Source organism: Patiria miniata, unplaced genomic scaffold, assembly GCF_015706575.1.
Source record: "Patiria miniata isolate m_02_andy unplaced genomic scaffold, ASM1570657v1 HiC_scaffold_26, whole genome shotgun sequence".
Classification (NCBI taxonomy): domain Eukaryota; kingdom Metazoa; phylum Echinodermata; class Asteroidea; order Valvatida; family Asterinidae; genus Patiria; species Patiria miniata.
Window position 1 is genome coordinate 7,351,781 of NW_024037065.1, and position 19,699 is coordinate 7,371,479.

The 19,699-nt window shown below is 42.7% G+C and overlaps 1 protein-coding gene across 2 annotated transcripts in view; it reads left to right on the forward strand.

The window, feature by feature from the left end:
• The first annotated feature begins 2,558 nt into the window (after nt 1-2,558).
• Nucleotides 2,559-19,699, forward strand: part of LOC119733953 (chromosome-associated kinesin KIF4A-like) — a 36,370-nt gene continuing 19,229 nt past the window's right edge. The window contains exons 1-12 of one of the 2 annotated variants that reach the window (XM_038207317.1): nt 2,559-2,724; nt 4,590-4,837; nt 6,237-6,421; nt 6,908-6,997; nt 8,585-8,751; nt 9,829-9,923; nt 10,666-10,785; nt 10,884-11,059; nt 12,166-12,230; nt 12,937-12,994; nt 14,267-14,344; nt 17,277-17,516. In XM_038207317.1, coding sequence (XP_038063245.1) covers nt 4,609-4,837; nt 6,237-6,421; nt 6,908-6,997; nt 8,585-8,751; nt 9,829-9,923; nt 10,666-10,785; nt 10,884-11,059; nt 12,166-12,230; nt 12,937-12,994; nt 14,267-14,344; nt 17,277-17,516 — 1,503 coding nt within the window. In that variant the 5' untranslated portion in view covers nt 2,559-2,724; nt 4,590-4,608. The other variant, XM_038207319.1, reaches the window with a different exon arrangement.

Genomic DNA, 19,699 nt, shown 5'->3' on the forward strand with positions numbered 1-19,699 from the left:
AAAATCCACAAAAAGTTTGTACATGCCCATTGCTTACTACTAGGACATACATACTGGAATTTGTATCCTTGAGTCATTTCTTTGTTCTCGTGTACTAAAGTTTTCGAGTTAAAAAGTGTAAATGGTCCTATTTTAACCAGAACTAATTTCCTGGGCTGAAATTCGGACTTAATATCCCTCACATAAAATACTTCAATTTGCGATGATCAACACACCTTGGAAATTCCTAGTTTTTGAGTAAAATCCATATATCTATTTTGTGATATCCTTGTGGAGACGTATTCACCTATAGAAATTGCTCTGTGGAGACGTATACAATCTTTTGTTCCCTTTTATGCCCATGTCTCCACAGGCAGCCGTGTAACAGATAATTCTTACAAAAAAACGTCTTTTTTTTAAATATAAATTTAGGTCAATCCCCCAGGTGGTGGATTTTTCAAGATTGCGGATGGGTTCCATTTTCTCGACTCTTTGGCTGATATTTTTGTGTCCAATTTCTACCAGATTTTTAAACTTAATTGCTATACATAGCTACACTTTTGTTGGGAAAACAAATAAAAATTAAAAATATATTGCAAATGTATGAATTAAAAAGGGGGGGGGGGAAGAGGTGGATTGGAAACTGGTTTATTGTTTTACTTGGCCTTTATATACTCTGATATAATCATTAGAAAAAATTCCCATAGAAACAAGGGTGTCAATTTTCTAGGAATGTAACAAGCTATCATATCCATCCTTAATATAACAATTTATATTTCATTCGATTCCAAATTCATTCAGTTTCAAAAATCCTCTAGTCGTGCAAAAAAAAGAAAAGAAACAAAGTTATCAAACAAAATTGAAAATTATACTAAAATGCAAAAAAGATGGTCGATTGCCGGCTGTGCGAGTAATTGTCAAGTAGACAGTTATCGAAAGTAATCGGTAAGAGAACACACAACCACCGGACCACCCGATTATTAAGGAAGGTGCAAGATGTATTTATCTGACATTATTGCACAGGATTTTTAATCACAGCTTCATTAAAAATTGCTCGTTTTAAAAAACATATGTGACTTTTTGATCATATGTGTACAATTTTACAATGATCGAAACATTTCTTACACAATAATTTAATGAACATTGACAAATCATCTTTCGCTAACGTACAGATTTGAAAAATTCTGGTTTTGTTACTGTTCAAAGAGCAGCACAATTTTACCATGATGCGAACTTTGACCTCCAAATCCACCAATCAACAACGAGGTCAACCTCGTCCCTAGGGTGTCGAGCAGTACGCGCCCACCACTACCTGCTCTCTGGAAATGCGGTTGGAAATAAAGTAAGCACTGGGGACGAGGTTGCAACGAGGTGTCTTTGCGAGAACTGCTTTCTGATTGGCCGACGTCCGGGTAACACAAAATGACTGGGAACATTCAAAAGCGTGTGTGTGAAATACTGGCTTACTCAATCACCGTACTCAATTGGGAATGTTTCTCAGTCCCAGATTCATGTCTTATCGTCATTTTTGCAATGAATGTCCTTCACTGATGAGATGATCGATGTATGAAGAAAAAAGTGGCGTCATGTCACAACATTTATTTTTTTTTGGCTAAAAATTTAGGTCAAGAAAAAAAATTCTCGTCCAGGTTTTTTGATAAAAAAATGAAGACACCCCTCCCCCCCCCCCCCCCCCCCCCCCAGGTGGTGGATTTTTCAAGATGGCGGATGGATTCCATTTTCTCGACTCTTTGGCTGATATTTTTGTGCCCAAAGGAGCTGTCCCCCTTTCTACCCGATTTTTGAACTTAATTGCTATACAATACAGCTACACTTTTGTTGGGAAAACAAATAAAAATTAAAAATAAATTGCAAATGTATGAATTAAAAAAGGGGGAAGAGGTGGATTGGAAACTGGTTTATTGTTTTACTTGGCCTTTATACTGTGATATTATCATTAGAAACAGTTCCCATAGAAACAAGCATATCAATTTTATAGGAATGTAACAAGCTATCATATCCATCCTAAATATAACAATTTATATTTCATTCGATTCTAAATTCATTCAGTTTCAAAAATCCTCTAGTCGTGCAGGCAAAAAAAAGAAACAAAGTTATCAAACAAAATTGAAAATTATCCTAAAATGCAAAAAGATGGTCGAATGCCGGCTGTGCGAGAGTATTGTCAAATTGACGGTAATCGATAAGTAATCGGTAATGAGAGAACACACAACCACCGGACCACCCGATTACTATGTAGAGAACAAGATGCATTTATATGACATTATTGCACAGGATTTTCAATCACAGCTTCAAAGAAAAATTGCTCGTTTTAAAAACATATGTGACTTTTTGACCATATGTGGACAATTTTACAATGATCGAAACATTTCTTACACAATAATTTAATAAACATTGACAAATCATCTTTTGCTAACGTACAGATATGAATAATTTTGGTTTTGTTACTGTTCAAAGAGAAGCAGCACAATTTTACCCACGATGCGAACTTTGACCTCCAAATCCACCAATCAACAACGAGGTGTCTTTGCGAGAACTGCTTTCTGATTGGCCGACGTCCGGTAACACAAAATGACTGGGAACATTCAAAATCGTGTGTGTGAAATGCTGGCGTACACAATCACCGCCTTGAAGTTGAAGCCGACAAAACCTTGTTAAATTTGGCGATTTATGATAATGTCAACATCCCATGATTTCCTGAGATTAATTCCGCTCAGCTAAACGGTAGTGTATAAATCTCATATTAAACGTGAAACGTAAACTCACTTTCGTTTTGTTTTTTTCGACGAGGAATAACGCTGACCCGTACCGTCAACGCTGAACCTATTTCGTGAAAAATTGTCAAGAGAGAACTTAACTCACGCCACTCTCGGAAAATTAACACTTTGCCGTTGTGTAATGTCAGGTTGTCGGTTGTCACCTGGAGTTTTGCTATAGAGGTGGGTGGGAAAGAATGTTGCAACCTGACGCCTTTTTTTCAGAAAAAATGTTGCAACCTGACGCCACTTCCCCGATTGTCATGATTGTCACTGATTGTCATGATTGTGTACAAGCTGGAGTTACCCAGCCCTAAATTTTATCATTGGGTTGTCATTTAGGACAACCCAATGATAAAATTTAGGGCTGGGTAACTCCAGCTAATTGTGTACAAAGTCTATGGCTGTATGGAGAGTCAAGAAAAATTTTTAAGTATAAAATTGGAAATATTTCTCAGTCCAACTCCAACATTTCCAAGATTCATGTCTTATCATTCAGGCCTATGAAGAAAAAAGTGGCGTCGGCATGGTCGGGTTGCTACATTTTTTCCCCTGATAAACGTTTCCAATTTTGTTAGAAAATACTTTAAAAAAATTTCTTGATTTTGTAGTTTTGTACACAACCGCTGAAGTGGCATCAGGTTGCAACATTCTTTCTGGCATGTCCGGTGGGATGTGGGAGGAAACATAGAATTATTTAAAAAGTTGTGTTTTCAATGCGAAACCTACGATGAGTTTGACGATTTTGGCTGCCATCTTGTTTAAATCTCGGCTTCACGTGAACAAGATAGCGGCCAACACTAAACCAAAATGATGCCTGAAAGTGCATTAGGTCTGATTCCCATCTCCTGAATGCGAAGTCACCAGACGACAACAAGGCTGCCACCACTTGCCGTCTGGTGTCGCGCTTACCTCATTGTGGTGACTTCGTATTCAGGAGATGGATAACTGTAAGCACGGATCCTCTACACAAGGATAAACAACTTCCAAATTTCTGGTTAGAGGTGTGATAACGGCCTATGCGCATATACAATGTGCATGCGCAAAACTAGAGTCGTGTCGGCACGCGACTGCAGCATGTGCAGTCGAATATCTGTCAAGTCTCCCGTGATTTAGTTTCATGTGGGGGGCGTGCGTCGAGTCTTGCGCACGCGTGCGCATTGTATGTTCTATATATGCGCACAGGCCGTTATCACGCCTCTAGACAAGACACAGTGGGGTGCTGTGGTCCAGTGGTTACGGTGTTCGACTCGTGTGCCGTGGTACATGGGTTCGAATCCTGACCGTGGGAACATGGTGCTTGTGCTCTTGAGCAAGGCACTTTACCATTATTGCTTCGTCCTTCGGATGGGACGTAAAGCCGTAGGTCCCGTGTGTTGTGTAATGCGCGTTAAAGAACCCAGTAACACTTATCGCTAAGAGAAGGGGTTTGCCCCGGTGTTTCTGGCAGTGGCTGCAATATGCGCCGCAGCATCTTGTAAACCATTATAAGGTGCTACATAATGGGTCTCATATTTCTCATAAACTTTATGTACCTTTCTTTAATAATAGACATATCTCCAGTGCCTTGAGTACCTAATGGTTGGTAGATACGTGCGCTATATAAGACTCCGATATTATTATTATTATTATTATTATTATTATTATTAGACAAACCGTTCCACACAATTTGTACACAAGCTCAGATGAGTCGTTTATCCTTTTGTAGAGGATCCGTGCTGTAAGTTGCTTGATTAACGGGAAGATAATATACTGGAAATTAGGTAGATTGCCCCTTTTTATTGGTATTGCAATGTTTTTACAACTTTACATGTGTACATTCCAAATCTACAGATCTGAAGAAAGACAAAAAATGCCGGAAGAAGACATCCCCGTCCGCGTGGCTCTGCGCTGCCGTCCCTTGGTCCCCAAAGAAAAGGCCGAGGGTTGCCAGACATGCCTTAACTTCATCCCCAACGAGCCGCAGGTGGTTTTAGGGAAGAACAAGGCCTTCACCTATGACTTCACGTACGGGCCGAACACGATGCAAGAGATGGTGTACCAGAGTGCCGTGTCCCCCCTTGTACAGGGAATCTTCAAAGGTGAGCTTATCGAAGTTCATCGTAAACTGCGGTCAAGCAGGATACAAATTTAAACAATTAATTGTAATGCTTATAGCGCTTTCCGTTTTATCATCAATGTGAAAGCGCTTTTAATTATTCCCCCGTTTATCAGACCACAAGACCACAGGGAAGCAGATATCAGTGCACATTCGGTCCTCTTACCTCACAGGTACCCATTCATACTCCTGGGTGGAGAGAGGTAGTTGTAGTAAAGTGTCTTGCCCAAGGGCACAAACACCATGTTCCTGGCAGTGATTGAACCCACGTACCATCGTTCATGAGTCAAGCACCATAACCACTGGACCAAGGCATTGTACATAGAAGCAAGCAATGCTCCATTTCTCAAAGAACTTGACTTTCTGAGCATTACCCATTGCAAGTTGCAACAAGTACTGTGAGCCAATTCTCCTCGTCCCAGAGGACCAACGTACGGTCCTCTTTCTACATGTACCTAACTGACTGAACGACTGTCACTTGTGAAGTAGACTTTCTTAAGCCACACTGTGGCTAAATCAATTCCAGTCTTGGCAATATTGGCAGCGCTGCCCAGGAAATTCCGAGCATACATTGTACATGTACCTCACGCGCTTGCGTTAGCTTGAAAACAGCGCGCGTGAGGTATGCCCGGAATTTCCTGGGTAGGGCTGCCAATATTGCCAATACTCGATTTGATTGATTGTCGATAGCGAACTCACTTGTCATGGACTGGCTGTGTAAGGTGAATAAAAACCAAATCTCAAGTACCAAGACTGAACCGTGGCCCAAAAACTTGTGTGACTCTGATGACTAGAACCTTTCGATCAAATTACATGTAATTGGTCTGGGAACAGGTTTACTAGGATCTCCTAGTAGGTTCTGAACATCTGTTACATTCAGCTCATCATAAGATCCTTGGCAGTGGCCTAAAACTCATTAGAAGTAACCATGTGTTGTATGAGGGTGCACAGAATCTATAGTTAACCAGTTTGTATCGGAGGACGTGATAACACGCAGTGGCTATTTTTGTGCACAGGCACGGCTGACGGATTAAGCCATCAAGATTGCCTCGACTCGCCTCTGGGTGACGTCTAAACATGCTCATCCCTCGTGCCTTTTGTACACACACATAAAGTCTGTGGAGGTGGACCATGTGTTGATCTTGAATATATTGTACAATCTACGCTCCAGTGCACACCCCGGAGTATTGAAACATTATCGTACAAATACTGTTGAAATGACTCTTGCGAATCAGTATTTATGGCGTTTGGCTGTATATCATAAGTTGGCTGAAAAATTTTGCCCTTTGGGAAAATCGAAATTTTCGGCAAAAATGATCCCGGCGCGAAGTGGTTAAAAGGAAATTGTTACATTCCTCATACTTGTACTTCCTCTTTCTCAGGTTACAATGCTACCGTCCTGGCCTACGGCCAGACCGGGTCGGGCAAGACCTACTCCATGGGCAGCGGGTACAATCTGACCGACGAGGAGACCATGGGTATCATTCCCCGCGTCATCACCGATCTCTTCATGGGCATCGATGACAGGCCCGACACGGAGTTCCTTCTCAAGTGCACTTACTTAGAGGTGAGAGCTATTTCATCGCTTAAAATTGTACCGGCACTGTCTGTGCTCTTCAATATTTTGTCGCCTCATGAAATTCGTTCTTTGAATATTTTATTTTAGCAAAAGCAAACTTTTTTGTGGGGGAGTGGGGTGGTTGCAGTCGTCTGAAAAAGAGGCTCATATTTTGGATTGCTGTTGCCCGAAATCAGATCTGCCCTGTGAGTAGACTGGTTCTTGATCCTCCCTCACATTATCAATATTAATATTTTTCTGCTTTTGTGGGAATTTGGTTAACCACTCGTGACGTGAGTAATTTCTTTGCGAGTACTCGAGTAGAAAAATCCACTACTTGCCCGGGCCTAGTCTCGGCTGTACCTTCCCTGGTCCGGCAAAATCTTCCCTAACCTGATGGAATTTGAAGGATTTTTGAAGATTAGGGTTAACCCTAAACAGCTGAAATCAGCGGAACCAAGTCGTCATCCGACTTTATTCTACCTCTCCGTACAGATACACAAAGAAGACATCCACGATCTTCTAAACACCTCCTTGAAGAAGGAGCATCTTGCCGTGAGAGAAGATCCCGAAGGCGGAATCAAGGTGGGCATTTTTTTCAGTGAACAAATAACTGTGTTTGTCTTCATAGTGGGTTTTGCTACATGGTAGTTGAGCAGCATGTCTGAGTATGGGTCAGAATCATGCACATGCAGTTGGTATTAGAGAGATCAGAGCGTTATGCGTCCATCAATTGTTCCCCCCCCCCCCATCCCCAACCGGGCTGCCCCAACCAAGACGTAGGGATTGTCACTTTTGAAGTGACAAAATCCCTACCCCTCCGGCAAAATTTAAGTGATAATCCCGACATACATATGCAGGGCGCACTAGTGATAGCCTTTCCATGTAGTACGCCAATGGTAAAAATGTTTATGAGTGACCAAGTTGCCCACCCTGGGGCATGAAAAACTTGGCCAAGAAAAGAAACGAAAAGATTGCACACGTTGATTGCAGTGAGTGCACAGTGTAGCAGCAGAGATTACATCACAAATCCATCACAAGTCAATCACTAGTCAGTCGCAAGTTAATCTTGAGTCAATCACAAGACCTTTACAAGTCAATCACTATAGTCTGTTGCAAGCACAAGTCAATCACAAGACCGTCACAAGTCAATCATTAGTCTGTTGCAAATTAGTCACGAGTCAATCACAAGACCATCACAAGTCCATCACAAGCCAATCATTAGTCTGTTGCAAATTAATCACGAGTCAATCACAAGACCATCACAAGTCAATCACTGTAGTCCGTTACAGGTTACTCACAATTCAATCACAAGACCGTCTCAAATCAATCACAAGTCCATTGCAAGTTAATCACGGGTCAATCACCAGACCATCACAAGTCCATCACAAGCCAATCATTAGTCCGTCGCAAGTTAATCACGAGTAAATCACAAGACCGTCACAAGTCAATCAATGTAGTCCGTCGCAAGTTAGTCACAATTCAATCACAAGACCGTCACAAATCAATCACAAGTCAATCACAAGTCAATCAAAAGTCAATCAGTAGTCCATTGCAAGGTAATCACGGGTCAATCACAAGACCATCACAAGAACGTCACAAGTCAATCACAAGTCAATCATTAGTCTGTCGCAAGTTAATTACGAGTCAATCACAAGACCGCCGCAAGTCAATCACTGTAGTCCATTGCAAGTTAATCACAATTCAATGCCAAGACCGTCACAAGTCAATCAGTAGTCCATCGCAAGTTAATCATGAGTCAATCACAAGACCGTCACAACACTCACCAGCCAATCACAAGTCCATCTTAAGTAAATCACAAGCTGTTTAGTCACAGCCTAATTCAAATGAACTGTGACCACAGCCGAAGTCATATTAAAGTCTCAAAGCACTTCACAATTATTACCCCTGTTCGTCAGATATCAGAACACTTTTCAGCAGCAGCTCGAGATCAATCGGGTCTCAACCCTCACAGGTACCCATTTATGCTCTTTCGTGGAGAGAGGCAATTAAAGTAAAGTGTCTTGCCCAAGAACACAAGCACCATGTTCCAAGTCAGGGTCCGAACACACGTACCATCACACTGACCATTCTCCACATGTTTATGCTGTAAGTGATTGACTTGTTATCAACTCTACCGTGTTATAACGTCTTGGACTTGTACTCCACTAGGTCTCGGGTCTTCAAGAGGTTATCGTCAGGAATGCCTCCGAGCTAGAGCAGTGCCTTGAGCAAGGCTCTGGGGGGCGGACCACTGGTTCCACGGCTATGAACGCCCAATCCAGCCGCTCCCATGCCATCTTTACTATCGCCTTGGAGATGCGGAAGAAGGACGACAGGTTAGATCAGCTGGAACTTCATACTAATTCGGGGAACAAACTTAGAAGCCATTTTTTGAGGTGGAACCAAGTTCGCGCTTGGGAAGTACGCACCCACTTTAAGCTTGTTGGGCCAATGGGGTTACCAAAACGCAAGCGTGTCTCGTCTTTAAGAACATGTGCGGCATGCGTGCAAACTTGGTTCCACCTCAAAAAATGGCTTCTCATTTTGTTCGCCAAATTAGTGTATTCTAGTTTCAAAATACACAGCCAGACATCTGCGGATTTTTCAACCGTGTATTTTATTTGTCCGAATAAAGGTGACAAGATCAGTCAAATTGCCTAACCACAAATGAAAGTTTAGCCCGTTTGGCACAATTTTTTCACCTTTGATGAAATGAAATGGTGTTCCCTATTAAATGTATGACTGATTCTCAGTTGAAATTCCTACCCATTTTGAGCCCTGGGAATTTTATCTCAGTTATTGGACATTGTACAACGCCTGAATAAATAACCATCATCTGATTGGTGGGTCGTTGATCACATGTCATTGAATTATTCGTCCCAATGCACGACACGGCCGCATGGCAAAAACAGAAGTTCCGTTCCACAGTAAATGGAAGTTCCATTGCACAGTCACACTATTGGTGGCTCTGACCAATCAGATGACGAGGATTTATTTCAGGTGTTGTATAAAACAAACAATGAAAGTTTCACATTCGTGCAATGGAGAGAATAATTTCATTCGGTGACAGATGGAATGGAATGTTCCATTCCACGAGGCGACATTCCATCTGTCTATTCATAAGATTAGTCTCACCATTGCACTCGTAAACTTTCATTATATGTGTGCTAAAGCTAACAGTGTTTTCTGGGCCAGTCAATGAATTTGACATTGTGCGTAACAGCTTATACAACCAACCTTTATTAATTAAATAGAAAATGAAAACTTAATAAAATAAAAAACTTAAAGTTGATAATGACAATAATGCCAGAAAATTTCTCCCATCAAAGTTTTATCAAATTTCACAGATGCAATGAAACTGTGAAAGAAATAAAATGTATCCCATTGTTGTTGTTTTTTGTTTTCCTTTGAAGTGATAACTACTGCCATGCCAAGTTTCACTTGGTGGACTTAGCGGGATCAGAACGAGCCAAGAAGACGCAAGCCCAAGGGGAGAGGTTGAAGGAAGGTACGAAATGACACTAATCGTTTTACCGCCCAAACTACCAAGCTTGGTCCCAGGCGAGGCCCCCAAAAAAGAAAGGTTTTGACTGTTCCAAACTGGAGGGATGTGCTAACTGTTCTTAATCCTTGCGTGCCCTCCAGTCCCAATGCTGCTCGCGATTCTGCTTGACATTAAAACAAGCTAACAAGAAGCTAAGCTACTTTTTATTTTAGATTATTTAATTTGAGTACTTCTTTCTAAAGGCCCTGTCACACTGTCTGCGATCTTATATGCACTCTCAATGCGTCCTTGAAAAATAGCTGGGGCGCAAAAACAACTACTAGATCGCAGCGACAACTACATAGGTCGCCAGATGGGCGTCAGAGGGTCTTAATGGTCTCCGATGAGCGCCAAGGTCTTTGAACATGCTCAAAACAATCGCAACACCTCTGCGCTCTGGCCAGGGCGCCGTAATGACGCAACTTAGGCGCTGTGCGAGCGTGAATCGTGCGACATTGAAGTGGCATTGAGGCAGGCGCAAGGCAGTCGATGTAGTTTCCATGAGAAAGTAACTCGACTGCGATGAACTTGTGCGTTGATTCGCTCCTGTGCCACCAGGTTTTTTTCTGCGGGCCCTCCCATTTTCCTCCCTCCGAAGAAAATCAACACTTTTGATCTCAGACTGTGCTCCGTGGTCATACATGGGTCATATGGTTGGCTGCCATTGGAATTCAGTATTAACTAATCCAATTTTCTGCCCATTCAGGAATTAACATCAATCGAGGTCTACTGGCCTTGGGAAACGTCATTAGCGCACTAGGGGACGAAAACGGCCGCAAGGGTCACATACCTTACAGGGACTCCAAGCTGACTAGACTGCTGCAAGGTGAGTTCATTACCCTTATGTTTTTTTGGGGGGGGGGGGGTTCCCAAATTTTCTTTTTCACCCCTGACCATTTCTTCCCTGAAATCTCCCCCCTTCAGATGCGCTCGGTGGCAACAGCCAGACCCTCATGTTAGCTTGTGTCAGCCCGGCTGACTCCAACATGGAGGAGACACTGAACACGCTGCGATACGCGGACCGCGCCCGACAGATCAAGAACAAGCCCATCGTCAACCGGGATCCCCAGTCTGCAGAGCTGACAAGACTCAAGCAACAGGTCAGTGAATGGAGAAGCAAACCCAAGCATTTTCTTTCTGTTTCATTTCTTCTTCTTTTCTTTCTTAATGTTCTGTCATTTTCTGACTTGTCCAACTAAAGCAAGGCAGAGCTGTCGATTTCTGATGGGTCCTTACTAGTCAGATACAAGTGTGTGGGCACATAGTCAGTCAACAGTTAGTCACATGTCAGGCACAAGTCAGTCACAAAATGAGTACAAGTCGGGTAACAAGTCATTCACATGTCAGTCACAAGTTGGTCACCAGTCAGGCACAAGTCCGGCAAAAGTCGGTCACAATTCAGGCACAGGGCGGACACATGTCAGTCACAAGCCGGTCACAAGTCAGTCACAAGACAGGTACAAGTCGGTCACAAGTCGGTCATAAGTCAGGCACATGTCAATCACAAGTCGGTCACAAGTCAGGCACAAATCAGTCACAAGTCGGTTATAAGTCAGTCACAAGACAGGCACAGGTCTGGCACATGTCAATAACAAGTCGGTCACGAATCCGTCACAAGTCAGGCACAAGTCGGTTATAGGTCAGTCACAAGTCAGGCACAAGTCGGTTATAGGTCAGGCACATGTCAGGCACAAGTCAGTCACAAGTCGGTCACAAGTCGGTCACAATTCAGGCACAGGGCGGACACATGTCAGTCACAAGCCGGTCACAAGTCAGTCACAAGACAGGTACAAGTCGGTCACAAGTCGGTCATAAGTCAGGCACATGTCAATCACAAGTCGGTCACAAATCAGGCACAAATCAGTCACAAGTCGGTTATAAGTCAGTCACAAGACAGGCACAGGTCTGGCACATGTCAATAACAAGTCGGTCACGAATCCGTCACAAGTCAGGCACAAGTCGGTTATAGGTCAGTCACAAGTCAGGCACAAGTCGGTTATAGGTCAGTCACAAGTCAGGCACAAGTCAGTTACAAGTCAGGCACATGTCCGACACACGTCAGTCACAAGTCAAGCACAAGTCAGTCACAAGTCAGGCGCAAGTCAACTTGAGAAACCACAGTCCATTGAATCATGAATATGCATGTACATGTACATGTATTATGAATATGCATTCGATTCATGATTATGCATTGTACATCCAACAGGTGCAACAGTTGCAAGTGCAGCTGCTACAGGGCAAGTCCATCCACGGAGGTCCATTGCCTGATGGGTACGTATTCCAAGCAGCTAGGGAGTCCCAAAATACCGGGGCTTGGGTTCGAGTCTCGCTCAATGGTAACATGCGGATGGTACTGTCAGTCCTTAATTCTCTTTCTCTGACTGGGCATGGGTTCGAATCCCCTCCTGGTCATCATAGCATTAGCTTTCACAGGGTTCTTACAGTCAAGGAAAATCCTGGCAGATCCTGGAATTCAAAGCTATCATGGGAAAAGTCATGGAATTTTGTTATTTTACAAGGACTCATGGAAAGTTTATAAACAAGAAAAAAGTCATGGGATCCTGCACAACCTTGTGTGTGACGATGTGTAACATTTGGCTATGGCAGTCTTCCAGTTTGCTTTCCAGTGTAGTATACTTCTTCTTTATGCATGTGTGCTTCATACTTTTCTGCATGTTCAGTGCACCATTGTGGTGCCTTTGTGTTACTCACTGGTCTCGTGTCAAACAGGAAAGCTGAATGGCAGTGGTAATGGTATGGGTGCCCCTTGCTTCCGATGACATATTGTCCTGGAACAGTCATGCAATTTCATTTCAAGATTTCAGTCCCTCTCCTTATTGTTTGGGTTTTTGTTGAGGAACTTACTTGAGCTTTGATTTTCAGTTACCTTAAATTGAGAGAACCAAATTTATTATTTTCAGAGAAGTTTTACTTTTGAGCGCTCATTTTAAAAAATTGATTGATGATTGTATTACAGTTCAATGGAGGGTGCCGCCGACCTAAAAACTCTGTTGGACAGGAACAAGACCCTTGAGGTAAGCTTGGCCAATAGCCGATCCGTTTAAGTCCCGCCCCTTAATAATACGACCAATCACAACGGGGATTATAATCTGTATTCAGGAACATGCCGTGTGGGATGTGAGAGTCACACGTCTTACTGCCCATGTGAACGTGCACTGCATACACCCCGAGGACAGACAGACAAAGAGAGGACAACGGATTCTTTGTTGTCCTTGAGCGTTCATCTTTTGTTGAAAACGGTCCTCGTTTATGCGTTTGTGTGCTTAGTCTATGGGAGAGTGTTATATCACAGGGACAAAGGGAATCACAATGCCTTGTCCTCGAGAGTTATGTAGTGCACAACTGTGTACGCAGTGACCAAGCCTTAATGGATCGGTCCGTTATGCAAGAACTCTTCTCCTTACTTTATGTAGTGGTCAAAAAGTAATAATATGAGCATTTTACTAGTTCCTATTTATTGTCCTTCCATTAAATTAACTAAGAGCATCAAAACCTATGGCAGTTACCCATTCCTGGCGGTCGAGAGCCTGTAACGTGGGTGGTTTTAAACCGCCGATAAAACACCGCTGCATTCTGCGCCACATTACGCAGTACACGCCGTGCGCGTGCCACTTTCCAAATAAGGAGATTTTTAGCAACGCTCGCAGCGGAGGTTTGTTTCACAAAACCTGAAGTGAAATTGTTGAACAAAATCGTTGGAAATTTGTGAATGACCGACTTGTTTTGAAATTTTGACAGAAAGGTTTTTATGAATGGGAATTATTATGCACTTGGCTGGTATAAAGCAAGTACGTTTAAGACCAGCCAGGGGTCTGGTCACAGATAATCTGTGTCCATGTACTTATTTAAAACCTGCCAAGCACATATCCATTCCCTTATTTAAACAACTTTTTTTTTCTCACTGAAAATTATGAACTGCTGATCTTAACAATAAAAATTTTGGGAGTTGCATATTTCTTGTTCTTTTTTTTATAAAAATTCTATAATTGTGTATTTTTGGAATACTACACATGGAGTTGTTTCCAAAACCGATATTGTCTTTGGATGTTCAAAGTTTTTGATGTCAAAAAACATTTATAGCAAAAAAAATGTTTGGAATTTCAACCACAAATACTGAATACAAAGTCCTCAAAAAATTACGGTTGAATTTGCAAGTGTGCCTAGCTTGCACCAGGCCTTACACACATTTTCGAGAAAGCCCCTTGAGATGAAGGTTCAAACTAGCTACAATCGTACCTTTTGGTTATGTTGACAAAACATGCTTTCATATCTCATCATTATTGCAGACAGCCAACCAGAAACTGACCATAGAACTGCAGTCGGCCATTGATCAGACGACACAAATGTGCGAGAAGGCCATTCTGGTATGTAACTCAACTCTGGACTCTTTCCAAGATAGATAATGTACTGTGAGCGGTGTGCGCATTACAATTTGGGCGATTCACAATGCAGTGCGCCACCAAGAGTTTGCCATGGAGAGTCCATTCTTCAAGTTTACGGTCGACAAAACACAGCCATTTGAATGAGTGTCAGTAGACAATTTCAGCTAATTTGTTATAGATTGGGGCATAGCGTTCTGCCGCCTTAAAAAATAAACACCATATTGACAAAAAGAAAAGAAAAGGGCAAACATAATACTCAAATCAAATGCTTACAAAACTACTGACCGGAAAAACTAACAATTTCAAATGTCCTGCTCTGCGAATTTGTCGACCATCTCCCAAAATGCACTGGGAAAAATGAACTCTCCGTGGCAAACTCTTGGTGGCGCACTGCATTGCGAAACACCCAAATTGGTAGGGCTGTGCGTCGGAACCGCTTACCCGAGTACCTGACCACTGATGTCAGGAACCGGTTCCAGATTATGGGATCGGGGACCCGTTACCAACTTTACCAATTACCTAGTTACTTCTCAGACAATGAAAAAGAAAGGTTTTGAATGTCATTTGTGGGAATTTTCCTAAATGAAAACCAGGCTACGTTGAAAATCAAAACAGATTTCACGTTTCTGTGCATTTTTAACGTGCAACAGATGACGCTCGCGAAAGTTGCATTTTACACCGTAAAGCTATAAAGCAGTGTTGGAGCAAAGGCTTTGACCCTCAAGGCCAAGGCTTTGACCCTCAAGGCCAAGGCCAAGGCTTTGACCCCCAAGCCTCGAGGCCAAGGCCAAGGCTTTGACCCCCAAGCCTCGAGGCCAAGGCCAAGGCCCTGTTTTATGTTATGACCACTGATATAGAACTAATTATAGTCACATGAGTGACACATTATCACGCAAGGGCGGATCCAGAACACAATTTGGGGGGAGGGGGCAAAGAAATTTTGGTCCCCCTCCCAAAAAAAAAGGGGGGTCAAAAAATTACGGCTTGGGCTTTGGGGCCCGCTTAAGGGCCCTGAAAATTGTTGGATTCGAGATGCTCTGTGGTGCGATTTGAGGCAATTTCTGACCATTTTAACCGATGTTTTTTGAGGAAAAGATGGTGGTGTACTCATTGCCTGCCTTTATTACGACGGTTTCGGGGGGTTTTTGGGAGGGGGGGGGGATGGCCCCTTTTGGCCCCCTGGATCCGCCCTTATCATCACGAATTGCTCGTTACGAAGAACAACATTTCTTTAATTGCAATCAACATGCTCGCATAGGCCTACACCGTTTTATGACTGCACTGTATCTATTAAAGTATAAGTTCAGGTCTTCAATATGGTTTAACTAAACAAAATAATGATTTACTTCTATATTGACACACAATTCTCCCAAGTGTAACAAAAGGGGGATCCAAGAAACTGATTTGGGAAATTTTTATTTGCTGGCCCAACATGGTCAGAAATATCAGCATTATCTAAAACAGATACATGCAAATCTTTAGCACTTATCAGGGAGACATATACAACCAATCAGATCTATTCCATAGTTATATGCAATTAAAGTGATCATCTCATTAGCCCCACAAGTGTATGGAATATTTTTGCAGCAAATCTACTACAATGGTAACAAAATGTGATGCTATAAAAGTGGAAGTGTGCCCAACACACAAATCTACAGGGTGCTTCCCTCCTCCATCGTACATGTAATACGATTAAAATGGTAACAGCACAATTTCGAACAGATTTATCTAGAAAATGCACAAATCTATGGGCCTTGAAGAGCCTTGACTCAAAATTGCAAGGCCCTGAACCCTCAAGGCCAAGGCTTTTGCCCTCAAGCCTCGAGGCCAAGGCCCTAAAATCCAGCCTTAAGGCAGCCTTAAGGCCAAGGCCCAGCATCAAGGCACTACATCACTGCTATAAAGCCCTTCAGACAATTTCTGGGATTTGATTTTTAGGGTTGGGTTTCTTTTACGGATACCCGGGTACCCGTGTTTTACTTCAATAGTGTTTTACTTCAACCGGATACCCGGTTCCCGTACGCGTATCTTTATCTCCCAGGAGGGTTAGGGGCAAAGTCATGAATAATTCAGTTTTTCCTTTGCATGATTGCAAGACATAGGTTCTCATTCTCTTTTTCCCTTAAATTAAAATTATTTCAAAGATAAATTGGTAGAAGAGAAATAGCTGATGAAAATGAGCAGCGACGACGTGGATTCGAACCAGAGATCTTTGTATCCATAGCTCATCTCGCTATCCACTAGGCTACTGTGTGGTAGCTCGACGAAAACCGTTCTTTAAAATGCTTTAATGTAACTGGTTGAGTAAATAACAACAATGCTATTGATGTCATTGTTTCTGTTCTCATGAATAAACATAATTTTCCCAGCGAAACTACTGAATTATTCATGAATTAGCCCTAACCATCCTAGGAATTAAAATTACGCTTCCTGTACTACCGATAAATGCACACCACTTACTATCAGCGTCAATGTGGTTGCAAACAATGAATTGTTTGTCCTGTTACTACTTCTTAACCCTAATCCCCAAGGATATGTTTGCTAGAACCCTGCCAAACATAGCAACATGCAACACTTGTCTAAGTGACAAGCCTGCCAAATGTAGCAAGATCCATCAGGGGAAGAGTCTCAAGGCCACACTGCCTCAGAGTCCGTGGTCACCACACACAGCAGGATACAACTGTGGCATTGTTCAATGGGACTTAGCTCTCATTGGTTCAGAGCTGGCCATTCATGCACTGGTGTTGGTAGCTGAATGCATCAAAGTGCACCAGTTCTTTTCCACCTGATGCACTGTGTTGCGTCTGGCAGGGTTAGGGTTAAAGACTCAAAACTAGCTTTGGCACATCCTCAGGGGTAAATTGGCCACGTTCGTGGCACTGTTTTAATCGTCGTTTTCCATGTGATCGGACAGGCGGAGATGACCCGTGACAAGCTCAAACAGAAGTTGGAACAGCTGAAGGAGGAGACGGACATTAGCCTGGGGGCGCTGGACATCACCGTCGCGGCCGCTGCCGACAACGAGAAAGTCACCGAACAACTGGAGATTGTCCGTCAACTGCAGAAAAAGATTGTAGACCTGGAGACGGAGGACAAACTGACAAATGCCGAGTCGCTGTACGGGAACGACACGGAGAAGGAAAACGTCAAGAAAGTAAGTGGGAATATCTATTTCATGGAGTCCATCTTAACCAGTTCAGTTTTCTGAAAGTCAGATCGGATGACTGAAAAACCCACAACGACAGAGGCCGAAAAATATATCTGTCAGTGAGCCAGAGACCGAGGCCGGAAATATGACTCAGCAGCCCAGGGTGATGGCTTCGACACGCCTGGCAATGCGGTCCAGTGAATGTAAAACCGTGCCTCGGTCCGTTTTTGTCAAGATAAACCCGACCTCAACTGGTTACGGTAGGGTAGATCTTTTGTCATTTGTGCATGTTTTTCGTTTGGAAGAACAAAAGTGCTCAAAATTTAAAGAAGGGTGCTTAACAACTAACCTGATGAAGTTTTAGCTCAGTGAATGCTGTATATTCTGAGAAAAACAATATTCTAGGATCTCGGTTTCGTTTAAAATTTGCCGAGTAATGTTTCGAATTGCGCCCGAAATCAGCATCCGGGACACGTTCTCAATCAGCCAATTGCAGCTACGCGATGTCACGCACTGAATGGTAAGTTTGCAGTGGCACCATGTGAAATTAATCTCTTTTGTGAGTATGTGGTGGTTCTGAGAAGAACTGGTTTTAACTCAACATTTCGGTCAGCATACTCTAGAGTCATGGGTTTTTTCTGGATTGAGGGGGCACAGTATTGACCGAATCATTTGTGTCTACATATCACTCATTGTATGACCCCGATTTACTCCGTTGTGGGCGATCACATTAGAAAATACACTTTTGCCTCTGAAATTGGCATTCATGTTCCGTCATTGTTACTATTAAATCCGTATAACATCTTTATTGGGTCATTTGTTAATTACTTGGATCACATCTTTTTCAGGTGCGGCCGCGTGATTGACTACTGCATTTCAATAGTCGGGACTAAACACGGCATAACGACTAGTCGACTGTTTAGAAATTGATAGTCGCACTACCAATGCTTTTTATTGGCGACTAGTCACACTAGTCTTGAACGTGCATTCTCAGTGTGCACTGAGTTGGCAATGAGCTTGATTAACCCTCCTGCTATTTAAACAGTCACCAACAGTCAAAATTTCCATCCACTTCCCAAGTTATACTATTAACACAGGCTAGTCACCAGCAGTCAGATCATAAGTCAAGCAAGCAATGTGACTAGTCAAACTCAGTCAACAGACCATGAACAGACAAGGCAGGCAAGTTGTGGGCACAGCTGGCTTGTCAATTACCCACAGTCAAAGCAAAGCTGTAACAAGTTACATGGGCAGTCACGGCCGGTCAATCCTGCTTTATGTGGGCTGGGAATTCTTAACTGTTGAAAACAGTCTCTTGATTGATTTTGACTGAAAGGACAACTTGGCACGGAATGTTTGTTTGCATCTCTAGGAGGGTTAATGGTCCTGTAGCAGAATGCAAGTATCAGAGTTATATTTGAGTCGTGACAAGTCCCTCAGTCTCATATCAAGTCACGAGCTGTTCAAGTGAATGATGACAGAGGCATTTGTGAACTGCTATGGCATAATGAGGAATAACCCCCATCCTTGACTTTTTGAGTTTTATATACCATGTAAAAGAACATCTTGTTAGCTTTGTAATGATACCAAATTTATTTCTGTAGCTCATTTACTTCCAAACATATGCGGCGGGAAAGTCGGTAGTGCTTTGCCGAACTTCCACCTCATTTCAAGAAAAATAGCTTTGAAAAAAATGTGTGTGTTGTGCGTTGTGCATCGCAAGCTTTATGTGCAATGTGTACGTACATGCGCGCGTGGGACAATTTTGTAAACAGTTTCTGAGCGCACGCGCTGTAGCACAAGCTCTCAGATTGGATCGGTGCTGCAATACGTCACGTATCTAACAAATAACACTTAACAGCGCATGCTCTATTGCCTATTCATACAATGTGGTCCAACTAGATGGTGTTATTTTCATTACGTACTGAAGCCCCGCGAACTAGACGCAGTCATTGGCAACGCAACATCGCGTTTTGTGCACCATTTTCCACAGCTGATCATGAGTTGCTAGATCAATACAGACTGATGTCAATGCTAGAAATAAACAGAGCAGGCAATACACTTTCAAATGGTAACTCACAAAGGTATACACAATAATCGATTCTCTTTCAATTTCACTGTGAACTTGGGTAATTTTTAGTCGTTCAGAAGTAAATAACGGACAATTTTGGAAAAACCTACACATTAAC